The sequence below is a fragment of the Thamnophis sirtalis genome, unplaced genomic scaffold (genome assembly GCF_051295495.1).
Source record: "Thamnophis sirtalis isolate CommonGarterSnake01/CBP01778 unplaced genomic scaffold, rThaSir2_p1.2 scaffold_1, whole genome shotgun sequence".
NCBI classification, from domain to species: domain Eukaryota; kingdom Metazoa; phylum Chordata; class Lepidosauria; order Squamata; family Natricidae; genus Thamnophis; species Thamnophis sirtalis.
Window position 1 is genome coordinate 103,343,308 of NW_028261381.1, and position 21,403 is coordinate 103,364,710.

General features: G+C 39.8%; 1 protein-coding gene across 1 annotated transcript in view; it reads right to left on the bottom strand.

Annotated features, from left to right (window-relative positions):
- Positions 1 to 499: 499 nt before the first annotated feature.
- The window catches only part of TP53I11 (tumor protein p53 inducible protein 11), a 71,964-nt gene continuing 51,060 nt past the window's right edge, over positions 500 to 21,403 (bottom strand). Inside the window, exons 3-7 of the mRNA XM_014052273.2 lie at positions 20,623 to 20,681; positions 16,557 to 16,605; positions 13,682 to 13,778; positions 4,908 to 5,009; positions 500 to 3,772 (exon numbers count right to left, since the gene is read on the bottom strand). Of these exons, the coding sequence (XP_013907748.1) occupies positions 3,639 to 3,772; positions 4,908 to 5,009; positions 13,682 to 13,778; positions 16,557 to 16,605; positions 20,623 to 20,681 (441 nt within the window). The 3' untranslated portion in view covers positions 500 to 3,638. The remainder of the gene's footprint in view (positions 3,773 to 4,907; positions 5,010 to 13,681; positions 13,779 to 16,556; positions 16,606 to 20,622; positions 20,682 to 21,403) is intronic.

The following is a 21,403-nucleotide window of genomic DNA, read 5'->3' on the forward strand; positions in this document are numbered from 1 at the left end:
CCGAGAAACTTTATGTGATGTTGTAAGCCACCCAGAATCACCTGACAGGCATATAAATTTAATAAATAATAATAATATGCATGAAAAGGATATTGTTCTATCAATATGCTACAGTTGTTCAATCACATTGTGCCCAATTTATATGCATCTCTATTGGTTTCACAAATATCAGTGAAAAACCTAGAAAAATCTACTGGTATGATGATAAAACATGGATAATTATATAACAGGGTTTTGTTTTTTTACTATGCATTACTATTTTGAAATGCCTCAAAGTGAGCCTTGGTAAAGAGACAATTATGAATTTCAATACGCTAATAAGTCATATGTAGTATAGAAATATAACAGGGCAATATCTTGATTCATAAATGCATATAATTCCTTTCTTGAATCAAAGTTCAGTTTAAAAATTTGGAGACTGGATTAAAGCATAGTTGAAAAGTGTTCTTTCCTCTAATTCAGTTTTCTACCTTGGAACAAAATGCTCAATACCAGATGGTAACTGCTTGGAATCATACTTATTTCATTAAGTGTACAAATCATCTTTTCTACAGAGCAAGAACTTAAACAACTGAAAGTAGCATTAACGAATTCATTCCTATAGAGGAATTTAATCTCTCCAGGCATTCTCTCTTAATTCTAAGTTCACCAGTTGAATCACCACATTTATCATAAAGTCAAATAGTTTAAGAATTTCTATTTGATTCATGGTTTTTGTATGGTCTTCAGCTACAGCATACATGGTAGTCCAAGTTCATGCGCAGACATAGTTGATCAAGGCGGCAGTGTTGGAAATAGTTCAGCAGGGAAAAAAAGACCACAATAGGCAAAATCAGCACATATTATTGGCCATCCACAAATAAGTCTTTAGATTTTTCCAAATACCATTACTCCTTGAAAATGAAAATATGCTCGTTCAGTCTTCATTGCTATCCAGTTTTAGGGATACCGCCAGGTCTTTCCACGATATAAATCATATACACTTTTTCTAGAGTCACTGTGCTCACCCGAAAAGTTTGGTCCATCTTAACAGATATATGCTAATAAAAATTTTGCAATCCATTTCAAGAAGACAGTTACTTGATGTATATTCATAAGGCAAAACACAAAAACTACTATAAGGAAAATTAAGGAAAAGTGGGGAAAAGCATGATGCTCACTATTTAAGGTGTTGAAAAGTAAAAGGTAAACTGTTAGATTTTTATCCTTGAAGTGATAGATAATGTTGTGGTTTGTATGGAAATCGCAACTAATTCCTGATTTTATTTAAAATTATCTGCAGATTTTCCGAATTTTTGGATGGGAACAACAGGGCAGGAAAAAAGCAAATTTGCTTTTTTTACCCAACTGAACATAACAAATTGCAGTTTGGGTAGACCCATGGCTAAACCTGGAACAATATGTCTCTTACTTTAGTCTATGGTTGTCCTTTTTCATATCGTTAAGAACTTTGGTTTTGAGTCTAAAGAAATCAGCTTATATATATCTCTTTTGGTTAAATAACAGAATGGATAAAGGACATGCTATGATTGCCATTTGTAATTGGCAACCATTACACAGACAATATAGAGAACTTTGATTGGACTCAACCCTACCCCCCAATAAATGAATTTGTTCTAGGTTAGCAGCAGTGGTGGGTTTCAAACTTTTTTAGAACCTCTTCTGTAGGTGTGGCCTTTGTGGGAGTGGCTTGCCAGCCATGTGACTGGGTGGGCATGGCCAACTTGTAAAATGTGATGAAACTTACTTAACAACAGTCTTGCTTAGCAACCAAAATGTTGACTCAGAAACTCTGGCATTTGAAGCAGGCAAGTCTTAAAGCTGTCATGTTACAAGACCATTGCACCCCTAACCCTTTAGAAAAAAAAAACCCAGGGGTATTCAAACTTGACAGCTTTAAGACTTGTGGACTTCAACTCCCAGAATTCCTCCTCCAGTCATGTTGGCTCAGGAACTCTGGCATTGAAGTGTGCAAGTCTTAAAGCTGTCAAATTACAAGACCCTTGCACCCCTAACCCTTTAGAAAAAAAACCCCAGGGGTGTTCAAACTTGACAGCTTTAAGACTTGTGGACTTCAACTCCCAGAATTCCTCCTCTCGCTCTTCATCTTGATGATGTGCGGACAAGTGGGTTGAGGGATCTGGAACTGGTTCTAAACAGTACTATAGATTTGTGGAACCTCTTCTACAGAAGAGGTTAGAACTGGCAGGAACCCACCCCTGGTTAGCAGCCTCTTCCAACTACAAGAGAGGACAATCCATATCTAAACTCTTTGGGGCATCTTGTTGCGTCACAGTTCACAGTATACTGACTTAATTCATGTAATAGGGTGGAATCCAGTTTTGGAGCTAACTGTAAAACATGAGAAATGACCTAATCATTTGTAATTTCCCCTTCGGTGCTTCTAGACATACACGTGCACATAAATACCAATTTGACTGATCTTTCCATTTCAAGAAGGATGAAAAGACCATCAAAATCAGACATTTCTACATTCACAAATCATTCCAGCATTTACAATACTAACTAACCTAGACATGTTCAGTATTTACTATGCCATTTTAGGTACTTGCTTATAACCAAGCTCTTGTGCATTCTTCATTTGCACTAACATTTGACAATAATTTGTAAAAACTGGTAAATATTTCCTTGTGTTTTTGTTTTTGTCTTTTAAAAAAGTTTGAGAAATCATGATTTCAGTTCCTCTTCCTAGAATTACTGTATCTGGGAGTATTTTAGTTAATAACTAGTACTTTAAAAACCAAACACCGCTAACTAGAACAGTTCTAAGTGGCCAACAGCAGAGAAGAAAGGGAGAAATGATGATCAAAAATAAAAAGGCATATTTAGAAGCAGTAGCAGATTGAGGCTTCCTTCAAAAGAGCTTGAATCCCTTTTTAAAATTAATATAGTTTATGTCCAGGTTTCAGATGTATGGTCATGATATCATTTTATAAGAGGCACATTAAAAGATGTCAATATTCAACTTTCTAAGAATTCTGTATAATGTGCCTTGGGGATTCCCCCATGAGGCAAGACATTGTTTCAGCCCTGGCTGTAAGATTTTAGTAGACAGACTTGACAAGAGACCCACGTGACAAATGAAAAGGAAGAATACTTAAAACATTCACTGCAATTTCAATGGACTTGCTGGGTCTATCAATGCAAACCTTGGAAAGCTGTTCCAAATTCCTTTCCAAGTCTATGATAGTTGAACTTCAACTCCTATCATCCCCTTCCTGCACTGGCTGTTGTGACAGATGTTCAGTCCAGTCAGTCTGGAGGATAGCAGAATGGGATATCCTGGGCCATCATCTAGTTTAACAGACTAAGTTGGTTAACAATTGGGAATCGCTCTCCCCTATATTCTGAGCAGGCCTCATTATCTCTGTCCTTTCCAAAGAGACATTAGGCAGGAAGAAGCTCAGCTTTGATCTTTCTTTTTTCTTGTCTGCTGTGGCAGGGAGACCTGCACTGGACTGTCACATTGATGCATGCTACGATGACTCCTGCTTTTAAAGACAATGCACTAACGTGAACAAAAAGGAATGTGGAAAAGAAAAAGAAAAAAAAATAGAAAAGCCCTCCAGTCCTTCCAAATCAACCAAGGTCTCCCACCCCCCCTAAAGTTCTGGCCATTAGACTTTCTTGGATCTGCGTCCAACTTGATAGTAGTAATAACCGCTGATAAGTACAAAGAGGGCTCGGCTGATGAGAAGAAATGTGGCTCCCATAGACACTTGGCCACTCTCAACCAAGGTGATTGAAGTCACTGAAAAAGAAAGGAAACAGCTGAAGGCTAAAACACCCACATTTATACCAAGCAAACTATCTACACATTAGCTATCTTCTTAAAAAGAAACTAACTTGCTGCACTCTTAATTTAGCAAGATGGTCATGTTACTTTTGGTTTTGAACAAAAGTCATCCAAGGTTAGCTAGCCCTATTTGACAATGATGAAAAGAAAGTTGTAGATAAAGTATGAAGAAGGCTGGCCTACAAATGTGCTTTTGCACATATTTGATTCTTGAACGAAGGATCCCAATAACTCAGATCACTTTTAACTCTATTAGATAAACGGTGCTTCATATTAAGCTATAAGTAGGAAATGAGAACATTTTAAGGCCAAGATGAATGATACATAAACCAGGATTCATGGATACAGAATTCACTGACAGCTTAGCAATAATAACCAGAACAAAAAATTAAGCTGACTTTCACTGTATAAATTTCCCCTAAAACCCGAACATTCAAACCAAAGCAGATCACATATTTTGCTTGGGATTCCAGTAGGTGTAGAAGCTTTTTAAATTTCACTGTTTTTAACAGCTTATTTGTCAACATGAAAGATTAGTTTTTCCCATTGATTTATGATAAGAAAACAATTTCCCAATCTCTCAGAAAGTGCAAGGTAGACAGGATTTCTGCCATTAGAAATTTTATCCTGGGACAACTGGTTATAAAAGGAGTTGGTGAAAGAATACAGAATGACAGAGTTGGAAGGGACCTTGGAGGTCTTCTACTGCAACTCCCTGCCTTGCCTGAAAGGGAAAAAAAGTTTGAAAAATAGATGGAAAGCTTAGGTTTTTAAATGAAATTAATCAAGCTTGTGACTTGCTTTGTTTTCAGAGTTTAGAAACTTCGGTGACTTGGGTGAAATAATTAGGTTGTATCATTTTCTTTTTAGCACTTCTTTGTGAGCAAATATGAGTTCTAATATCACTGTTGGTTCAAATTCCTGGTCTCAAAATAGTTAGGAAATATCTAGATAATAATGGGACTGCTTCTTTTCACACACATAAGGAGAGAGAAAGGGGGGAGAGGGAGAGGGAGAGAGAGAGAGATGGGAAGGAGGGAGAGATAGAAAGATTTCCTTACTTCCTATTTCGCAAAAGACAGCTACTTACCCAGGAACTGCACTCCAAAGTAGCAAGCTTCGGTCAGTAGGGTCCAACGGATTATGACCTTCTCAGATGTATAGAGGGCATTCCACATGATGAGTGAGATGCCTATCACAGATTGGAAGGGAAAAAAGAAAATGATCAGATTAAACTGATTTAGGACAGGATAAGAAGAGCTTCAGGATATTCACAGATAAATGCTGCCATTCATATTGCTCATAAACCAAAAGTTTATGAAAGGACAAGTTCCAAATGGTGAACTATTGCAGATTCATGATTTAAGACCTCTGCCCTTTTATTTTGCAAATGTTGGGATTTGCCACAGCCCAAACCCAAGTGTTCAATCAGTGGTGGGTTTCTTCTAGTTCGGCTGGTTTGGCTGAATCGGTAGTTTGGCGGCCTGGGTTGCTGGAACTAGCAGCGACTCAGGCCTGCCACACCCCCAAATCATTTCTTCTGGTGGCGACATAGGAGCTGCCATCTTGTTTTTTGCTTCCATTTTCCATTTGAAAATGGACTTGCAGCATAATATTCTAAGCATTTATGATGTATCAGAATATTTTAATTATATGCTAGTTTAGAACTGTTGGTTATCTACCCATGTTTCATTTTGCACATTTTGTTCTTAGTCTGTATTTCCTATTTGTATATTTTTTCCATTTTTATTTGTTTTCTCCATTTCCTTTCTTTATCTGTGTGCATGAATGAACCTTGCTTTAACAGTTATTTGTGCTGTGATTTTATTTTTCTAAAGTCAGCCCCGAAAATATTTTCTAAGAAGCAAGTTTCAGGATCAATAAAAGTAAAAAGTTCACTGTATTTGTATCCTCTTTCACATATACACTCTTACAATATTTTTCCCCTCTCCCACATCTACCAAAATCTCAACTCCTCCCTTTCACCCTGCCCTGCATTATTGATAGATATTTATCTCCTAGAACCCCATTCTTCTTTGGACACATTATGTCGAAGATCTAGGCCTCTGGCAGGAGTGTAATCCTACCGGTTTAACAACCAGTTGGCTGAGCGCACTCTCCCCCTCCCTCCCTCATCATTTTATTAGGATATAGAAATACAAAGGTTTTCTTTATTTAGCATCTACAGAAGTCATGCAATCATTGATACATTGTCTATCCACTGCAGGATGAAGGCCTCTTCCGCATGTTTTCAACAGTACAGTCCTGAACTTTCTTTTGCCAATTGGGCCTGCAATAATTGCAGATGTCATCAATCCATCTTGTTTTAAGTCTCTTTTATGGATGCTTTTTATCTAGTGGGATCTATTCCATGACTGCTTTGGTCCACCGGCCATCAGTTCTTCTTGCTATGTGACCAGCCCATTTCCATTTCAATTCTTTTACTCTCTTGATGATATTGTATACTTTTGTTTGTTCTCTAATCCATGTGCAGGTTATCTTTCTATCTAATGCCGGGCATCTTTCCATGGCTCTTTGCACCACATAAATACACACACAGATACAATGAAATACACTATAGGAGATTATATATTAAGATCAAATCACAATAAAATCACCACAATATGGAGCCATAGAATTGCAATGGACTAAACATTATAATTCAATGTCTCAGGAAGCTAACCGTCTAACCGCTTCTGGTGTGGCTGCAATGAGATCAGCCCAGGTGCCTTGAAATTTCCTGAGGGAACATTCTTGAACTATGTGTGTTATAGTTTGTTCCGGTGCTCCATAGTTGCACTGCAGGCTCTTAGTCATTCCACACTTAAAAAGTTTTGCCTTCTCAGGAGATCTCATCAGATCTTCTGAATAAATTGTTCCCAAATAGTTTTAATTTAATAGTTTAAAGAAGATTTTTAATATATAGAAACTCAAGAGTAAAAGAGCTTTGTAAAATAGTTAAGAGAGGAGGTAGGCAAACCTAGTGCCCAATTTGAAGATGCCAAATCACTGCTTAGGTAAGATGATTCACCCACCTCAACGGCTCCTCATCAAACCTGCTGGAGCTCTTTCACAATCTCTTCCCAAAGGAATTTCTGTTTGGAACAAACTTGTGGGCGATCCTTGTCCTCTCCTTAATCTGGAGAAGAGGTATCAGGAGCCGATCCCTTTACTGGTTCTTATTTCTATTGCGGTTGCCTGCTATTGCTATCTCTGGAAGTCTGTCTCTTGAAATGCTCTGAGGCTTGGAAAGATGGAAGGAAAAAGAAGTGCAGAGGAACTTGAAGGATGAGGCAGGGGACAGTCTGGCATGGAGAAAATCTATATATATTGTTGCTATGGATCAACACTGACTTGATGGTACAAAAGGTACATAATCAATCAACATAATCGATCACATTCCTCACTGTTTGTGGGTCTGACACAGCAAAGATCTTTATGCCTTGTCTTTGGATTGTCTGTGTACTTCAACAATCAGTGGAAAGATAAATATAAGCAATAAAATTCCTGCAGAAGCTCTAGAGATGACAGTTCACTAATTTACTTCTAGCAACTGCAGCCTGTTCATATATTTCAAGAATAAAAAGCTAAGGCAAAGCTAATATTTTCCTATTAAACTGTTTGGGAACAATGTGGTATGTTGTCCCATAATTTAAACCTGTCCTTCTTGAAGTAGGAGAAAGAGAACACACAAAATTTGCTTAAGAGGAGGGTTCCAGCATAGCCGAATTACTCTGTATTTTTATTTGTGGCCAGCAGATGCTGCTGCAGACTTCAAAAATAAGGCAGGAAAAGTTCTCCCTCTGCACAAAGAAGTGACAACCAGACTCAAATCTATTTTGTCTTCCTGCAACCATGAAAACGTAGTGTATGTCTTCTAATAGCGGTGCCCATACAGTCCCAACTTTATTTATAATTTCTCCCAGAAAGGCAATAGGAATGTGAGTACAAAATAGCACTGGGTTGTGAAAGCTAAAAAAGACTCATAGCCCTGAAGCAGATCATTTTAGACATCAAGCCAGCAGCTGTGGTTCAGCTTGGATAAATGCTTTCACATTTAAAAAGAAAAAAAAAAACAGGCCATAGAAGCTATGGCTTATCCTTCTCCCTAACTAGATTAGTTTAATTTTATTCTACTTTATTGCACATGTCTGTAGGGTAGAGTTTGAGTCTCTTTATTTGTTCAATTTATGTTCCATTTTCTCTGGAGTTGCTTACAGTTCTGCACACACTGTATATCTCACCTAATTATATTGCCAGAATGACAAGCTCATAAGAAAGCTTCTGCAGAGATGCAGGGCCTATCCCAAAGACACTATTGAATGGCCAAGACTTGAGGCTCCCTTAACCAGCTCTTTTTAATCATTTAATTTACCCTGACCACACACAAAAAATTTAAATTTCTATTTAAATCATCTGTTTAATTTCACATGTAGTCTTAATAGGTGCCATGGTGGCCCAGAAGTTAGACTGCAGTATTGCACACTAATTCACTGCTCACAACCTGGAATTCGAATCTGACTGGCTCAAGTTTGGCTCAGCTTCCATCCTTCTGAGGTGGGTAAAAGGAGGACCCAGATTGTTGGGGGCAATATGCTGACTCTGTAAACAGCTTATAGAAAGCACTATAAAGCAATATATAGAAAGCACTATAAAGCAATATATAAGTCTAAGTGCTATTGCTAATGCTAACTGACTGAATACAGAGTGGATGGGTGGGAGAAACCAAGCATATGAGTGAATCTTAGGTGGGTGGAAGGCAGTGGTGGGTTTCAAATTTGTTTAGAACCTTTTCTGTAGGTGTGGCCTGTTTTGCGGTCATGTGGTTCAGTGGTCATGTGACTAGGTGGGAGTAGCTTGGTGGTCATGTGACCGGGTGGGCATGGCCAACTTGGAAAATGTGGTGAAACTCACTTAATGATGCTCTTGCTTAGCAACCAAAATTTTGGGCACAATTGTGGTCATAAGTTCTTTCTATTTCTTTCTTTCTTTCTTTCTTTCTTTCTTTCTTTCTTTCTTTCTTTCTTTCTTTCTTTTTCTTTCTCTTTCTATCTTTGTCTCTCTCTCTTTTTCTCTCCCTCTTCCTCTATTCCTTCCTTCCTTTCTTGTGTGTATCTCTCCCACTTTCTTTCTCTCTTCCCTTTCTTCCTTCCTTCTTTCTTTCTCTCTCTCTTTCTCTGTCTCTCTCTTTCTTTCCCTCTTTCTCTTTCTTTCTCTCTTTCTTTCTAAATCACTCTAAGGTTTGATGAAAGCAGTCACAAGTTTAGGGTGAAATAAGTCTTTCACCAAAACTTAAAACAGGATTTCAACAAAAACCTCTAGGTCAGCATCAAGTTAAGGTTTTGACTTTTATCCAGAGCCCACCAGCTTCAAAAGTTCAGGACAGACCAGGTCTCTCCAGCTTAGATTTCCCAAATAGCCCTGGCAATCAGGAAACCATGGGTGTGTGCCACCTCTGAACCCTCAGTCACCCTTGATACTACAAAAGGACTTATAGATGCTCAGCTATCATGGGCTTTGGGAAAGTGGCCACCACAAGTGATGGAAGGCAAGCAACGCTAGGAGGCATCAGAAAAGAAGGCTTGGATGAGGGATGTCTATGGGGAGTCTTGGTCATCCAGGATGTCCAAAGATGCTTTTCTTTCCAAGAGGAAGCTGGACTTTCTGGTTTTTCTTTGAAGACCTTTCACTTCTCCTCCAAGAAGCTTCTTCAGCTCCTCCAGAAGCTTCCTCAGAACTGAAGAAATTTCATGGAGGAGAAGCAAAACATCTTCAAAGAAAAACCAGAAAGTCCAGTTGCCTTTTGGAGAAAAGAAAGCACCTTTAGAAGAAACGGATGAGGGCACCTGGTCCTAGCCTGTGCCCCTCATGTCTGGGCATCCATCCCAAGGAAGGACTCAACCCGTCTTTAAAAAGGGCCCATGCTCCACAGCCAGCCAATCTGCAAAAGCGCGGAGGTGGGCAGGGGAGGACGTGCATGTCCCACGTTCAAGATCATTCATGTCCAAGTTCCCCCAATGTAGTGTCTGGACACGCGGGGGAGTGTAGGTGGGTGGGCAAGCGATAAAAGTTGTGGGTATGCACCCCCCCTCCCACGCAGAAAGCGTCCCCGCCTTTGCATTGTGTGGTTTCTTTAACCCTCGGCTGCACTGTGCTTTTGCAAAACAAGCCTGCCCTCAACTGAAAGTGGGTGTGTGGGCAGCCGCTGTTGCTACTCACATTGTTGTTGAGCTCCTGAAGAGCCATGGTCATGTTGGCAATCCGGAGGGCAGGGGGAAGAATTTTCTCTTCTGCCTTACGACCTCCTCCTTTACCCAAAGCAAGATGCAGCTAGCGGAGAAAACCACGCGGTGGCTCAGGGCCAAGGTGCCCCATTTTAAAGATAAGCCCCTTTTCTGTGCCAAGTGGGAAGGAAGCCTAAGCAAAAGAGGTGGTGGAGAGCTGGGCAGAGGAAGGGGGAAACCTATCTAGGGCTGCCTGCCACCAACTATAAGACAGGTAGATCAGGGCGGCGTGCTGCTGCCCCTCGTGCCATGCTTTGCAGGCACGGGAGCCCCACATGGACCTCTTATGTGTTGGGCAACCTGGTTCTGGGAATCCACCCCCCAAAAAGACCGACCACCTGTCGCTCTGGTTCTTGCGGCTTTTTCGGGGGTTTTGTTAAAAAAACAATCTTGAAAACCTGAAAGGTTGCTTTGGGAGGGGGACAGATGGGCAGCATCATTCAAGATCATCTGGAGAGGCATTTTTTAAAAGAAACACCCCACAAAAGCCGCAAGATCTGGAGAGATGGGCGGGCAATCTTTTTTTAGGGGAGAATCCCCAGAACCAGGTTGCCCAGCGCCCTGAAGGGGTCCGTGTGGGGCTCCGGTGGCTGCAAAGTGTGGTACGAGGGGCAGAAGTCCCCAAACCCAGCGAGGCAATGCAGCTCCAGCAGTTTTCCCCTTCCTCTGCCCAGCTCACTCATCTTTCACCTGGAGGCTCTGCCAGCAGGGCGTCTGCCATTTCATCTCCCGAGAGATGCTTGGGACAGAAACGCAAATAGCCACAACTCGAGGCTCGAGGCTCCCAAGGAGGATGCTGGATGGTGGTGGCACCCGCTGCTGCTCCTTCTGCTGCTCCCAGTAATGCAGGCTTCTTGGAGAGCATTAAGTTGCAGGCACAGTGGCGCACCGATTCCAGCAGCTGCGTTTTCTCTTGAAATTTGCTGTCCCGACAACCTGAAGGGGACATTCTCCCAGCAGCATCTCAGGCACTCCCACCCTTAGCTGTGAGAGAGTGAGGATGGCTGGGTACAGTTTGGCACCTCCCAGCTAAGGGTGGGAGCGCCTGAGATGCCGCTGGGAGAACGTCCCCTTCGGGTTGCCGGGACAGCAAATTTCAAGGGCAATGAGGAGGGGCTTTCTCGTACGCCTTCAGAGAAAGAAAGAAGGCATCTCAGAAAGCCCCACTCCCACTACCTCTCAGAGGTGGGGCGATTGGTGAGCCAATCAATGAGCGGTGGGCGGGGAAAACATGGTGCGGACGGGCGGGAGGAGTGAGATAGCAGTGCCAGAACAGGCTGGGCGAACAAGTGAGCGAGCAGCAACCAGACGGGTGGGAGGAGAAGGCAAGGGGGGCAGGCAGGAGGGAGCATTCCGGTACTGTCCCATTGGATGAACGGGTTCTAAAACATATGGTAAATTTGACAAACCCCTTCTGGCATACCAGTGCAAACTGGGAGCAACCCACCCCTGGTGGAAGGAATGTTTTTTAAAGAAGAACTTTACAAGTATGTATGTCTGGAGAAGAGCCTAATGCTGGGAAAGACTGAGGGCAAAAGAAGGAGGGGATGACAGAGAATGAGGTGGCTGGATAGAGTCACTGAAGCTGTAGGCATGAACTTAAATGGACTCCAGAGGATGGTAGAGGACAAGAAGGGCTGGAGGAACATTGTCCATGGGGTCACAATGGGTCAGACCTAACCCTAACCCTAACAACAAATGTCTATGTGCACATTTGCCCAGGCCTAAGTGTGCATGCCTGGATTGATTTTTTTTTTAATGAAGACGGAAGGAAATGACTGGACTTTAATCAGTGTTCACGGCTTTGCCAAGAATAGTCTTGCCCCACAAAATTTCAAAATAATTTACACTTTTACACCATTTTATAAATTTACAGTCTTAAAAGGACCATTTAGTTCTACCATAAATGTTTGCTTGGGCTCCAGAATTATACAGTCCAGGAACAGTTTCATTACCATTGATATCTCTGGTGTAAATAAAGCATCAGAATAACTTTGGGACTGATTAGTAGGTGGTAAAATCATGATGACTAATCTCCGTGCTTCTGTAACCTGACATTTAATTATTCTAACATCCTATATGCCTAGCAAATCCCAATTTTGCATTTGAACAGCTCAAGCTTCTGACATTCCTTGTGAGTGAGGTCTTAGTTCCATGGCTTTGTCTCAGAGTGACGAGCATACACACAGATACACAAACACAAAATTGTAATACTGGAGTCACATTCCGACATCATAGCTAGAAATTTGAATCCATCAACAGAGAAGTAATACCACTGAAATTAATTGATTCATACATCAAATGTGCCATGTAAGTAAATAATGAACCCTGCCTTGGAATCAAAAATGGTTTGTTTTTTTTCATCTTTCAAACAGCATTATTTTATGTGTGTCTGAGAAATGGCATTACAGGCTCAAGTAATATTGTTTCCAAAGTTTGTGTAGAAAGAAAGAAAAAAAATATGGCTGATTTCACTTGTCAAGCGAGCTAGTTTCATACCTAGATTCTCAGTTATATTTTTGCCTTGGCATTAAAGGTAAATTAAAATGAAATAATTTAAAAACTCTTGGAGCATCTTGAATAATGAAGTTTATATGACATATTACAGTCTCAAAGCAGCACATTTCTGTGTGCTGGAATCTTTGTATCTCAGTGAGCAAATTATAACAGTGCAATTTCAGTATCATTATTCTCAGATGACGGTGATGATGGAGATTTATTCTGCCCCCTAGGGACTCAAGACAATTAACAACATTACAGGTTCTGATTCTTATTTACAATACCATCTTTCCAGAGCCTGCTAAATGACTTCAAAGCCCAACTTGATTGCACAGTATGCGTTCCTTCCGCTGGGCAAAATTCCATGGAAGAAACTTTATGAAGACCAACAGTAAACATTCCATTAATTTACCTCTTGTCCAATGGCAAGTGATTACAAAAGTTATAATCCCAAATCACCTGGGGCTTAGCTTCAGTTCAAACCATTTCTATGCAAAGACACTGCACACTTCATTATCCTTCCATCCCAAAAATAAAACCCTACTCTTCTAGGTAGTACTCAACTTATGACCATAATGGATCCTGCTTGTTGCCATCATATGACTGACTCAATGTTACAATTTCTTTGGCAGTGATTGTTAAGTGAATATCACAGTCATTAAGAGAACCAATGGTTTGCCTGGGCATGGTTTTGTCAAAAAATGGGAGTAATTGTTGGTTTTTAGCAAAACCATTGTAAAATGCATTGTGGGATCCTTTCAAAAGGTTGCTAAGTGAAAAGTTGCAAGTAGAGTATTACCTGTATAGTATTTAGTCAGCTATTCCCAATAGACTAGACCAGAAGTGGTGTTCAGCAGGTTCTGACCAGTTCTGGAGAACAGGTAGAATGCCACCTAAAACTGGCCCCGCCCCCAACTATTCTCTGCCTCCCGCTGATCGGGAGAGAATGGAGATTTTACAATATTCTTCCCCTGCCACACCTACCAAGTCACACCCACAGAACTGGTAGTCAAAATTTTTGAATCCCACCACTGGACTAGACCACGTCAACATCTGGATGTATATCTCATGTATTACTTACTAAGTAAAGCTCCTCCATAAAGACGGATAGGCATTTTGCTGTTGACTACCTCTTCCTTGAAGATGGCATCATAGATTTGATCTGGAAAGGTGAGAGCCTGGAAGAGAAAAACAAATTTCAGTTTAAAAAAATCCCTCCTTAACTGAAATATTTAGTGTCCAAAGAAAAGGATTTTCATTGAAAATAGAAATCAGATATAATTAAATCCGTCTCAGACAGATGTCAATGCTCACAAAGAGAGGTTCACTTGGATCACTGTTTCAACTGAACAACAGTTGCAGATAGTAGTGGGAAAAGAGAGAGGGAAGCTAAAAAAAGCTACTAAAACATGGTATTTTGTTCTTTTATAAGACAACTGCAGTGAGATTACTATACACTCAAAAGTGGAAAAGTTTGAGGAATGGTTGGTGAAGACAATAGAGTTTGCGGAGATGGCTAAATCGACTCCTTTGATCAGAGAAGGAACAATTATCTACTTTTATGCTAACTGCAAACCCTCTAGTGCATGAAACAAAAAATAATTATGAATTATGAGTTAGAAAAAATGGATAATAGAAAAATGAGTTTTTGTTTTAATTATAGTTATAATTTTGTAATTATACTTATATTTTCTGCATATATTTTTTGTTTTGTTTACTCCTTGTGTTAGTTTTATTAAAACTGTTAATAATGTTTATATTTAAAAAAAAACAAATAGAGAGAAAACCCAATCTTTATTGCAGAGAAACATAGAGCTGGAAGAGTTTAGATAATCCTGCTCAGTGTAGCAATCTCAGTTAAAACATCCCAGGCAGATTACTGTCTTGATTCCATTAGAATAATTCCAATGAAGAAAAGCCCACCACTTATCTGGTTTTATTGATTCCAGTCAAATTGTTGATTTTTTTTCCTTATAGGTTCACTGAGAACATATGCACCAAAGATAAATTCCTTGTGTGTCCCATCTGTTCTGTTCTGTTCTGTTCTGTTCTGTTCTATTCTATTCATTATAGTATCAGTGCATGTTTTCCTGTAAACTAACTTCATTAGTAGTCTGCACTTTGGAGCATGAGATGCCAGGTCTTGTCTATCTTCTACAGCAAGTGACATCATTTAGTCCTTGACTTCTGATCACAGTTGGGACCAGAATTTTTGTTGTCAAGCAAGGTGTTTGTTAAGTGAGTCACATCCAATTTTACAAATTTTACAAATCTTAAACAAATCAACTGCAGTTGTTGAGTGGATCATATGGTCATGAAACAATTTTGGCTTCAACATCAATTTTACTTGTCACAAGCCAGCTGAAAAGATTACAAATGGTGATCATATGACCCCGGGATGTAAATAGATGCCTCTTGTCCCATCCACTATCCACTAGCTGCACGCTATGTTGTCTCTTATCTGTCCATTTAGGGGCAAAATTTTGATTATGTGACCATTGGGAAACTGCAATGGTTTGTGATAGGACTGGTTGTAAGTCACTGTTTTCAGTGTTTTTGTATCTTTGAACAGTCACCAAATAAATGGTTGTAAATCAAGGACCACCTGTATCTAAAAAGTGCTCTTGAACTACTGCCTCCTCCTAAGGCTTCTTTTAGAAAAAATGAAAGCCTAAACATACCACTCCAGTTTCTTCCTAAACTTAATCTCTGATGCCTTTATCATCTCCATTGCCATTGTATAAATCTAATTCCAATTCTCTGAATCCCTCTTAAAAGTGGTGCCCAGAATTAGAAGCAATGCTTAAGTATGATTTGACCAAAGCAGAATAGAGTGGCATGATTATTTCCTCTGATTTATAAATTATACTTGTATACCATATTAAGGTTGTTGATGCAGGCTTTAATTCTATTTGCCTTCTTTGCAGTCTCGCCTCACCACTGGATCATATTCAATATGGATCAATTACTACTAGAAATCTTTCACAAGCTGGTATCCCACTTCCTTTACCTGTGCATTTGATGTTTGATTCTTGACTGAAGAACTTGTCTGTAGTAAGTTTCATTCTGTTACTACAGACCATTTATCCTATCAGTAGTGTTTTAAATTTCTTTTGCTCTTTTTTTCTTCTAGGGAAGGGGTCCCCAACCTCTGGGCTGCAGCCCACTACTGGACCATGGCCCGTTGGAAACCAGGCTGCACAACTGGTGGCTAGCTGTGCACACATGCACCAGAGATGGTGTTCAGCCAGTTCTGACAGATTCTGGAGAACCAGTAGCAGAAATTCTGAGTAGTTTGGAGAACCGGCAAATAGGCTGGCCCCGCCCCCTGCCTCCCAGCTGATCTTCTTTTGTTGCCCTGAACAGGAGAACGGAGCTGGAAAACAGGTTAGTGGGGTGGGGAGGGAATGAGGATTTTGCAGTATCATTCCCCTGCCATGCCCAAGAAGCCATGCCCACGAAGTCACACCGCCCACCAAGCCATGCCCACAGAACCCATAGTAAAAAAATTTGAATCCCATCACGGACATGCGCGCAGCTTCACTTGCATGAGCAGCAGGTGATTGCGCCTGCCCTCACATGGAACTATTCCATCTCCCCCTACCAGGTTACCAAGCCAGAAACATTGGGAACAGCTGTTCTAGCGTATTAAGTATCCAACTGAAGTTTATGACACCCTGCAAATCTGATACAATTTGAACTTAATATTGTATTAGTTCACATTAATAATGAAAACTAATGAGACAAGGGCCACTTGCTATCTCTCCAATACGATGAGGAAACATGGAAATATTGATGAACAATGGTCAAGGGACTGAATCGGAGGACATAATTTTTTTATAGATTTCATAGAAGTCTTATAAATCACTGAGAACAGAATGCTAAAGATGTCTAGGGACAGACATTTAAGTAATTTGATAAGATAACCTCAATATGAAAATGCTTCCCCTACTTACCATGATGGCAACCCCAGAAAATATGATGGCTGACACAAACTGCCAAACCCTGGAAGTTCAAATGAAAATAAGGTTAATTATCACATCCTTTAAATAGGGCATCAGCAATAAATGAAAACTAGTTACTTTTACTTCTGCAGAAAGGGTCATCTGAGCAATTCCTGAAAAGAGACTGTGAAATAAAACAGGGTATAGAAGAGAACAAGATATGGCTTTTTAAAAGCAATTTCAAAACACTTGAGGGCAGGAATCACCAGGCAGTCCAGAAAGAGCATGCACCTGCTAATTGTCTATCATTAATGTTGGGAGAGCAAGTGCGTTCAGCAAAGCATTGTGAGAGTTGTGTTGGAGAACACACAAACCAGCATATAGAGACACTGCAATTTAAATAGGCTTTTACTTTCGTAGAAATAGAGGTATCAGAGTCCATCAAACAGTCCAAGTCATACACGGATAAGACAGTCAGTCATCAATGTCTTTCAGTTAAGGGATAATCCAAATAACATAGTCCAGTAATATATAATCAGTTCAGTACTCAAAGTTTGCTAGCAGTTGCAAAACTTACAATAGCTCACGGCACTCAGATCAGATCAGATCAGCCAGCATCTTACGGACAGAGAGTTAAGAGTCATTCTGGCTCCCTCTTATGGCCGATTGAGGAAAACAGCAACCAATCACATTTTACAGTATGATTTAAAGAAACAGGTACAGCATTGCTATATGATTTATATATTGCCAACCCAACAGTTATATTATATTCCTAACAATTAATATCATCCAAACATTGCTAATGGGGTTTTCTTTGTAAAATAGGATGTTCCAGCTAGTAAGGGAAGTTAAAAAAAATTAATACCTCCTCTAAGGAATTAGAGAACATTATATTTATATAAACCCCAGCAGTCCTCCAGATCTATTGAAGCAAAAGTTCTATCATTCTTAGAACAACAATAAATAATACAACAATAAACAATGTGATAGATATTTTAATGCCACAATCCATTACGATTGCCCTGTTTAGCAACTGTTCAAAGATGCGTGCAAACATTTAGGCACTCCTGCTTAAATTATATTCTTTAAGTGAAGAGAAGCCAATCTACATGGCACAAAGTTAATTTTGGCATCTTTTTGGTTATTTGAATGCATACTTACTATTTATCTGCAGCTGTTTATAGATTTATAACAGTGACTACAGTAGGTTTAGACTTTGAAAAACTTTTCAGCCAGTCCTTAATAACACCTCCTTTGGCAGAAATAACAGCTTCCAAATGTTTCCTCTTTAGTCAGTTACAAGTGTTACAATCCTTGATTTTGGATATTTTCCCACTCTTCCTTGCTCTTGCTCAAAATTTCTATTTTGTGGAGATTGCAACGGGTATTTGCAGATAAATGCACACAATGTTATTGCGGCACACACCCAGGGCTGTCTTAATGCAAGGGCCTGTTGGAGACTTGCCCGTGGGCCCTACGAGCATAGGTGCCCCGTACTAATCTGTCTATGTTAAGCCTTCAATGCACCTTGTATATAAATACAGCAACGTATTTATTACATTTTACTGCACTTTTTTATTAATACTAACATGCAAATATATGTTTCATTTTATTGACCATTTACATTTTTTATTCCTGTGAGTAATTGTCATAGGGGCCCCAGTACACTGCTTTGCCCGGGGCCCATAATGCTATAAAGATGGCTCTGCACACGCCTTTTACAACAAGGGACTGTGGCTCTGGATTAACATCACCCTCCTAAGCCTTGTAAGTTGATGCCACATAAATATGTCTTTTAATACTCAGTACTTAAAACAAACACAAATCTGAAAATAACTTTTGCCTCTCTCAAATTTCTTGCACCACATGGGATGAGGTGCCGCCTCGGTGAGGGTGCTCTTTTTCTGGTTGCTCCTGAGCGCCAGGCCAAATTCTAAGGCTTGGTCTTCAGCAGTGTTGCTTTTGTGCTCTTGGCTGTTGTCCCAAGCCAAGCTCCAGGCAGGAATCCCACCAAGATTTGCTGTTTACCGTAGCTTGTGGTCCTTGGCTTTGGGGAAGAAGTATGAGCTGTGCTGAGCCTTGGGGCAGTGGGGGTGGGAAGTATTTCTGCCTGACTGCAGCTGTTTTTTCCCAAGAGCAGACAGCACTTCAGGAAATTTTTTGGATCATCATCTTGCTGAAGTAACAGCTTCAGTTTCTTCACTGAGAGTAGGACATTAATTTTTAGGATGTATTTATCATAATTAAATCCATTCTTCTTTTTCCCCCACCCATATAAGAAACTCCTGCAATGTTGATTGTCCCACACTTTCAAAGCACAATAGATCCAATACAGTGTTTAAGGATTGGCAAGAAGTTGTTTTTTCTTCAAATATTTCAGCCTTGTCCTCCAAATGTATCATATTTCTTGTGACCAAACACTTTGAAGAACGACTGTAAACTACACACCTACACAAGGATCAGCTAAACTTTTCAACCTATTGTTTACAGTGATCTGTGACTTCTGCTTTGCAGTTCTGACTGGTTTTCACACAGTTATGCTTCTTTGTCATTCATATTTTCCTTTGGCAGCAAAAAATTCATTTACAATATTTTTCATTTCTTAGCAATGTCTCTCACAATAGAAATTGGCAGCTGGAAGCATTTACAGAGGGTTTTTTTCCTGTAGCTTTCCTGTTTTTTTTTTGTTTACTATTTTTCAAATCTCTGAGGAGTTTATGATTGTTGGAAGTAGAAAGAGACAACAATCACAATCTAAGAGGTTAGACGAGTCAGAATTTTGTTTCATTGTCTTCACTTGGCTAACTGTAGTCTATCATCTTTTGAAGCCTATTCAAAACTTTACAAGAATAATATAAAAAATATGTGTATGTTTGTGTGTGCCCAATCTTTTGCCTCTACCATACTCACTGCTTCTTATTATGAATCTGTGCTTTTATTTTTATACACCAATGTAAACACTTGGTTGAAAGCACTCCAAAACATTCTCAAGTTTCATATTGGCAAGTTGTTCCTGATGAACTTAGGGAGAAGGGAAATAAACCTTGTTCTCTGTCTGATGCATCATCCTAATCATTTAAGTAGTATAGTGGCTGCAGGTATAATGGTCCCTGCATTGTGGAATGAGTCATGTTTTTCCTTATTTTGGAAGACTTTACTGAATTGCTTCCCATCAATAAACTTTTCAATAGATAGAATGGATACGATATTGGATTAGAAGTCAAGAGACTATGAATTTTAGTCCTGTCTTTGGCATAAAAGCCAACTCGGCGATCAGTCATCCCCTCTCAGCCACAGGAGAATGACAATGGGATCCTACTTCTGAAATGTTACCCGAGAAACACTGGAACTTGTCTGTTTAGCAGTCAGAAATCAAGACTGAAGCACACAAAAGACACACCAGCCTGCAATTCCCTAATCTAGGAGTTTCAAGTGGCATTTGACACTCCTAGATATGGCGGCATTACGTGATGTATCATAACTTTTTTCATCTTCACTAAACCAGGCATGGGCGTAGCCAGTGTGTGACACATCCAGCCTATGGGCCACGAGTTTGACAGCCTTGTCCTAGTCCACGTTCAATGTCTTAACCACTGTACTCTTGAATTCTGTTCCTTTTTAGAGCCATTCAAACTCAAGGTTAACTTATAATTTTCAAATATCCTCTGGCAGCACTATAAATCCAATTTGAAGAGCCACTTAGCTCTTGATGGATTTCTCTCATCCTTGACAGTAAATTGAAGGGAGAACTTCAGATCCACTTACAATAGCCAATCACAAGAACATCCCATGGCCACATTGGCCAACTGTAATTAGGACCTTTAAACTTAAAGCTTTCTCCTCACCCTGTTCCTGCATACATATTGCCAGATAGTATTCTTTATATTGGTAAGCTATGGAACTAGGACTAGAGGCAAAGTTGTACTTGCCACTAATTTCACTACATAGGGGTTTTCTGGCTGCAGGATGATCATGCACACATTTGCAGGAAAAGCAAGCATGCTTGAAGCCAAAATGAGTAAAATACATAGCATCCCTGTTATGTATTCCTGGTTCATAGTTTCTGAATGGAACTTACCTGAGCCCCAAAGGTTCCCTCACTGCAAACTTGATTTCATTGCCCAAGACTTGACTGATCTGGAATTCAAATGGACAGAATAAATAAACTGATTCAGAACCATCCTGAAAAAAAAAAACTTTTGAGCAATAAAATGCATGCAAATTATATTTCTGGTCCACCCAAACATAAAAAAAGAACAATTAATATTTGCTGAGAGTGAAACTGTGACTACTAAAATAGCTCAATAAGGTCTAAACCACCTTATACGAGTTTTATTTTATTGCCACTCTACAGGTGACAGATTTGGTCTATTACTCATTACATTGCAAACTTTCTCAGGGGCACAAAGCTAAATTCCTTTTGTGCCCTTGTTAATCCAACTGAATCAGTCCAGTTTAGAAGAAACTGTTGTTTGGCGAAAACATACATGTAATGAAACAAATTGCATTTTTGCAATGGCCGCAAGGAAGATAAGAAGGCACATCCTGACAAACAGTGCCGCTAATAATAGAGGGGGTGTATTGAATGGACATGGATTGCTGTGATTTTATTTGAATTTTGCCAAAACCTGTGGTTGAAAATAAATGTTGAAATAAGCAGTATACCAGCTGCTACTCTCATAATGTGTAGTCTACAACATTCAAAACTATTCATATTGTCAACTAATTATATCTAGAGAATGCCAATTTGGAGAAGGATTGGTCTAAACAGATGGCAAGTAAGTTGCCTACGCCCGAATCAACAGCCACCCTTTATATGGAATTAGCAGCATCAGCCTTCCCCTGATGCCAGAAAAGGC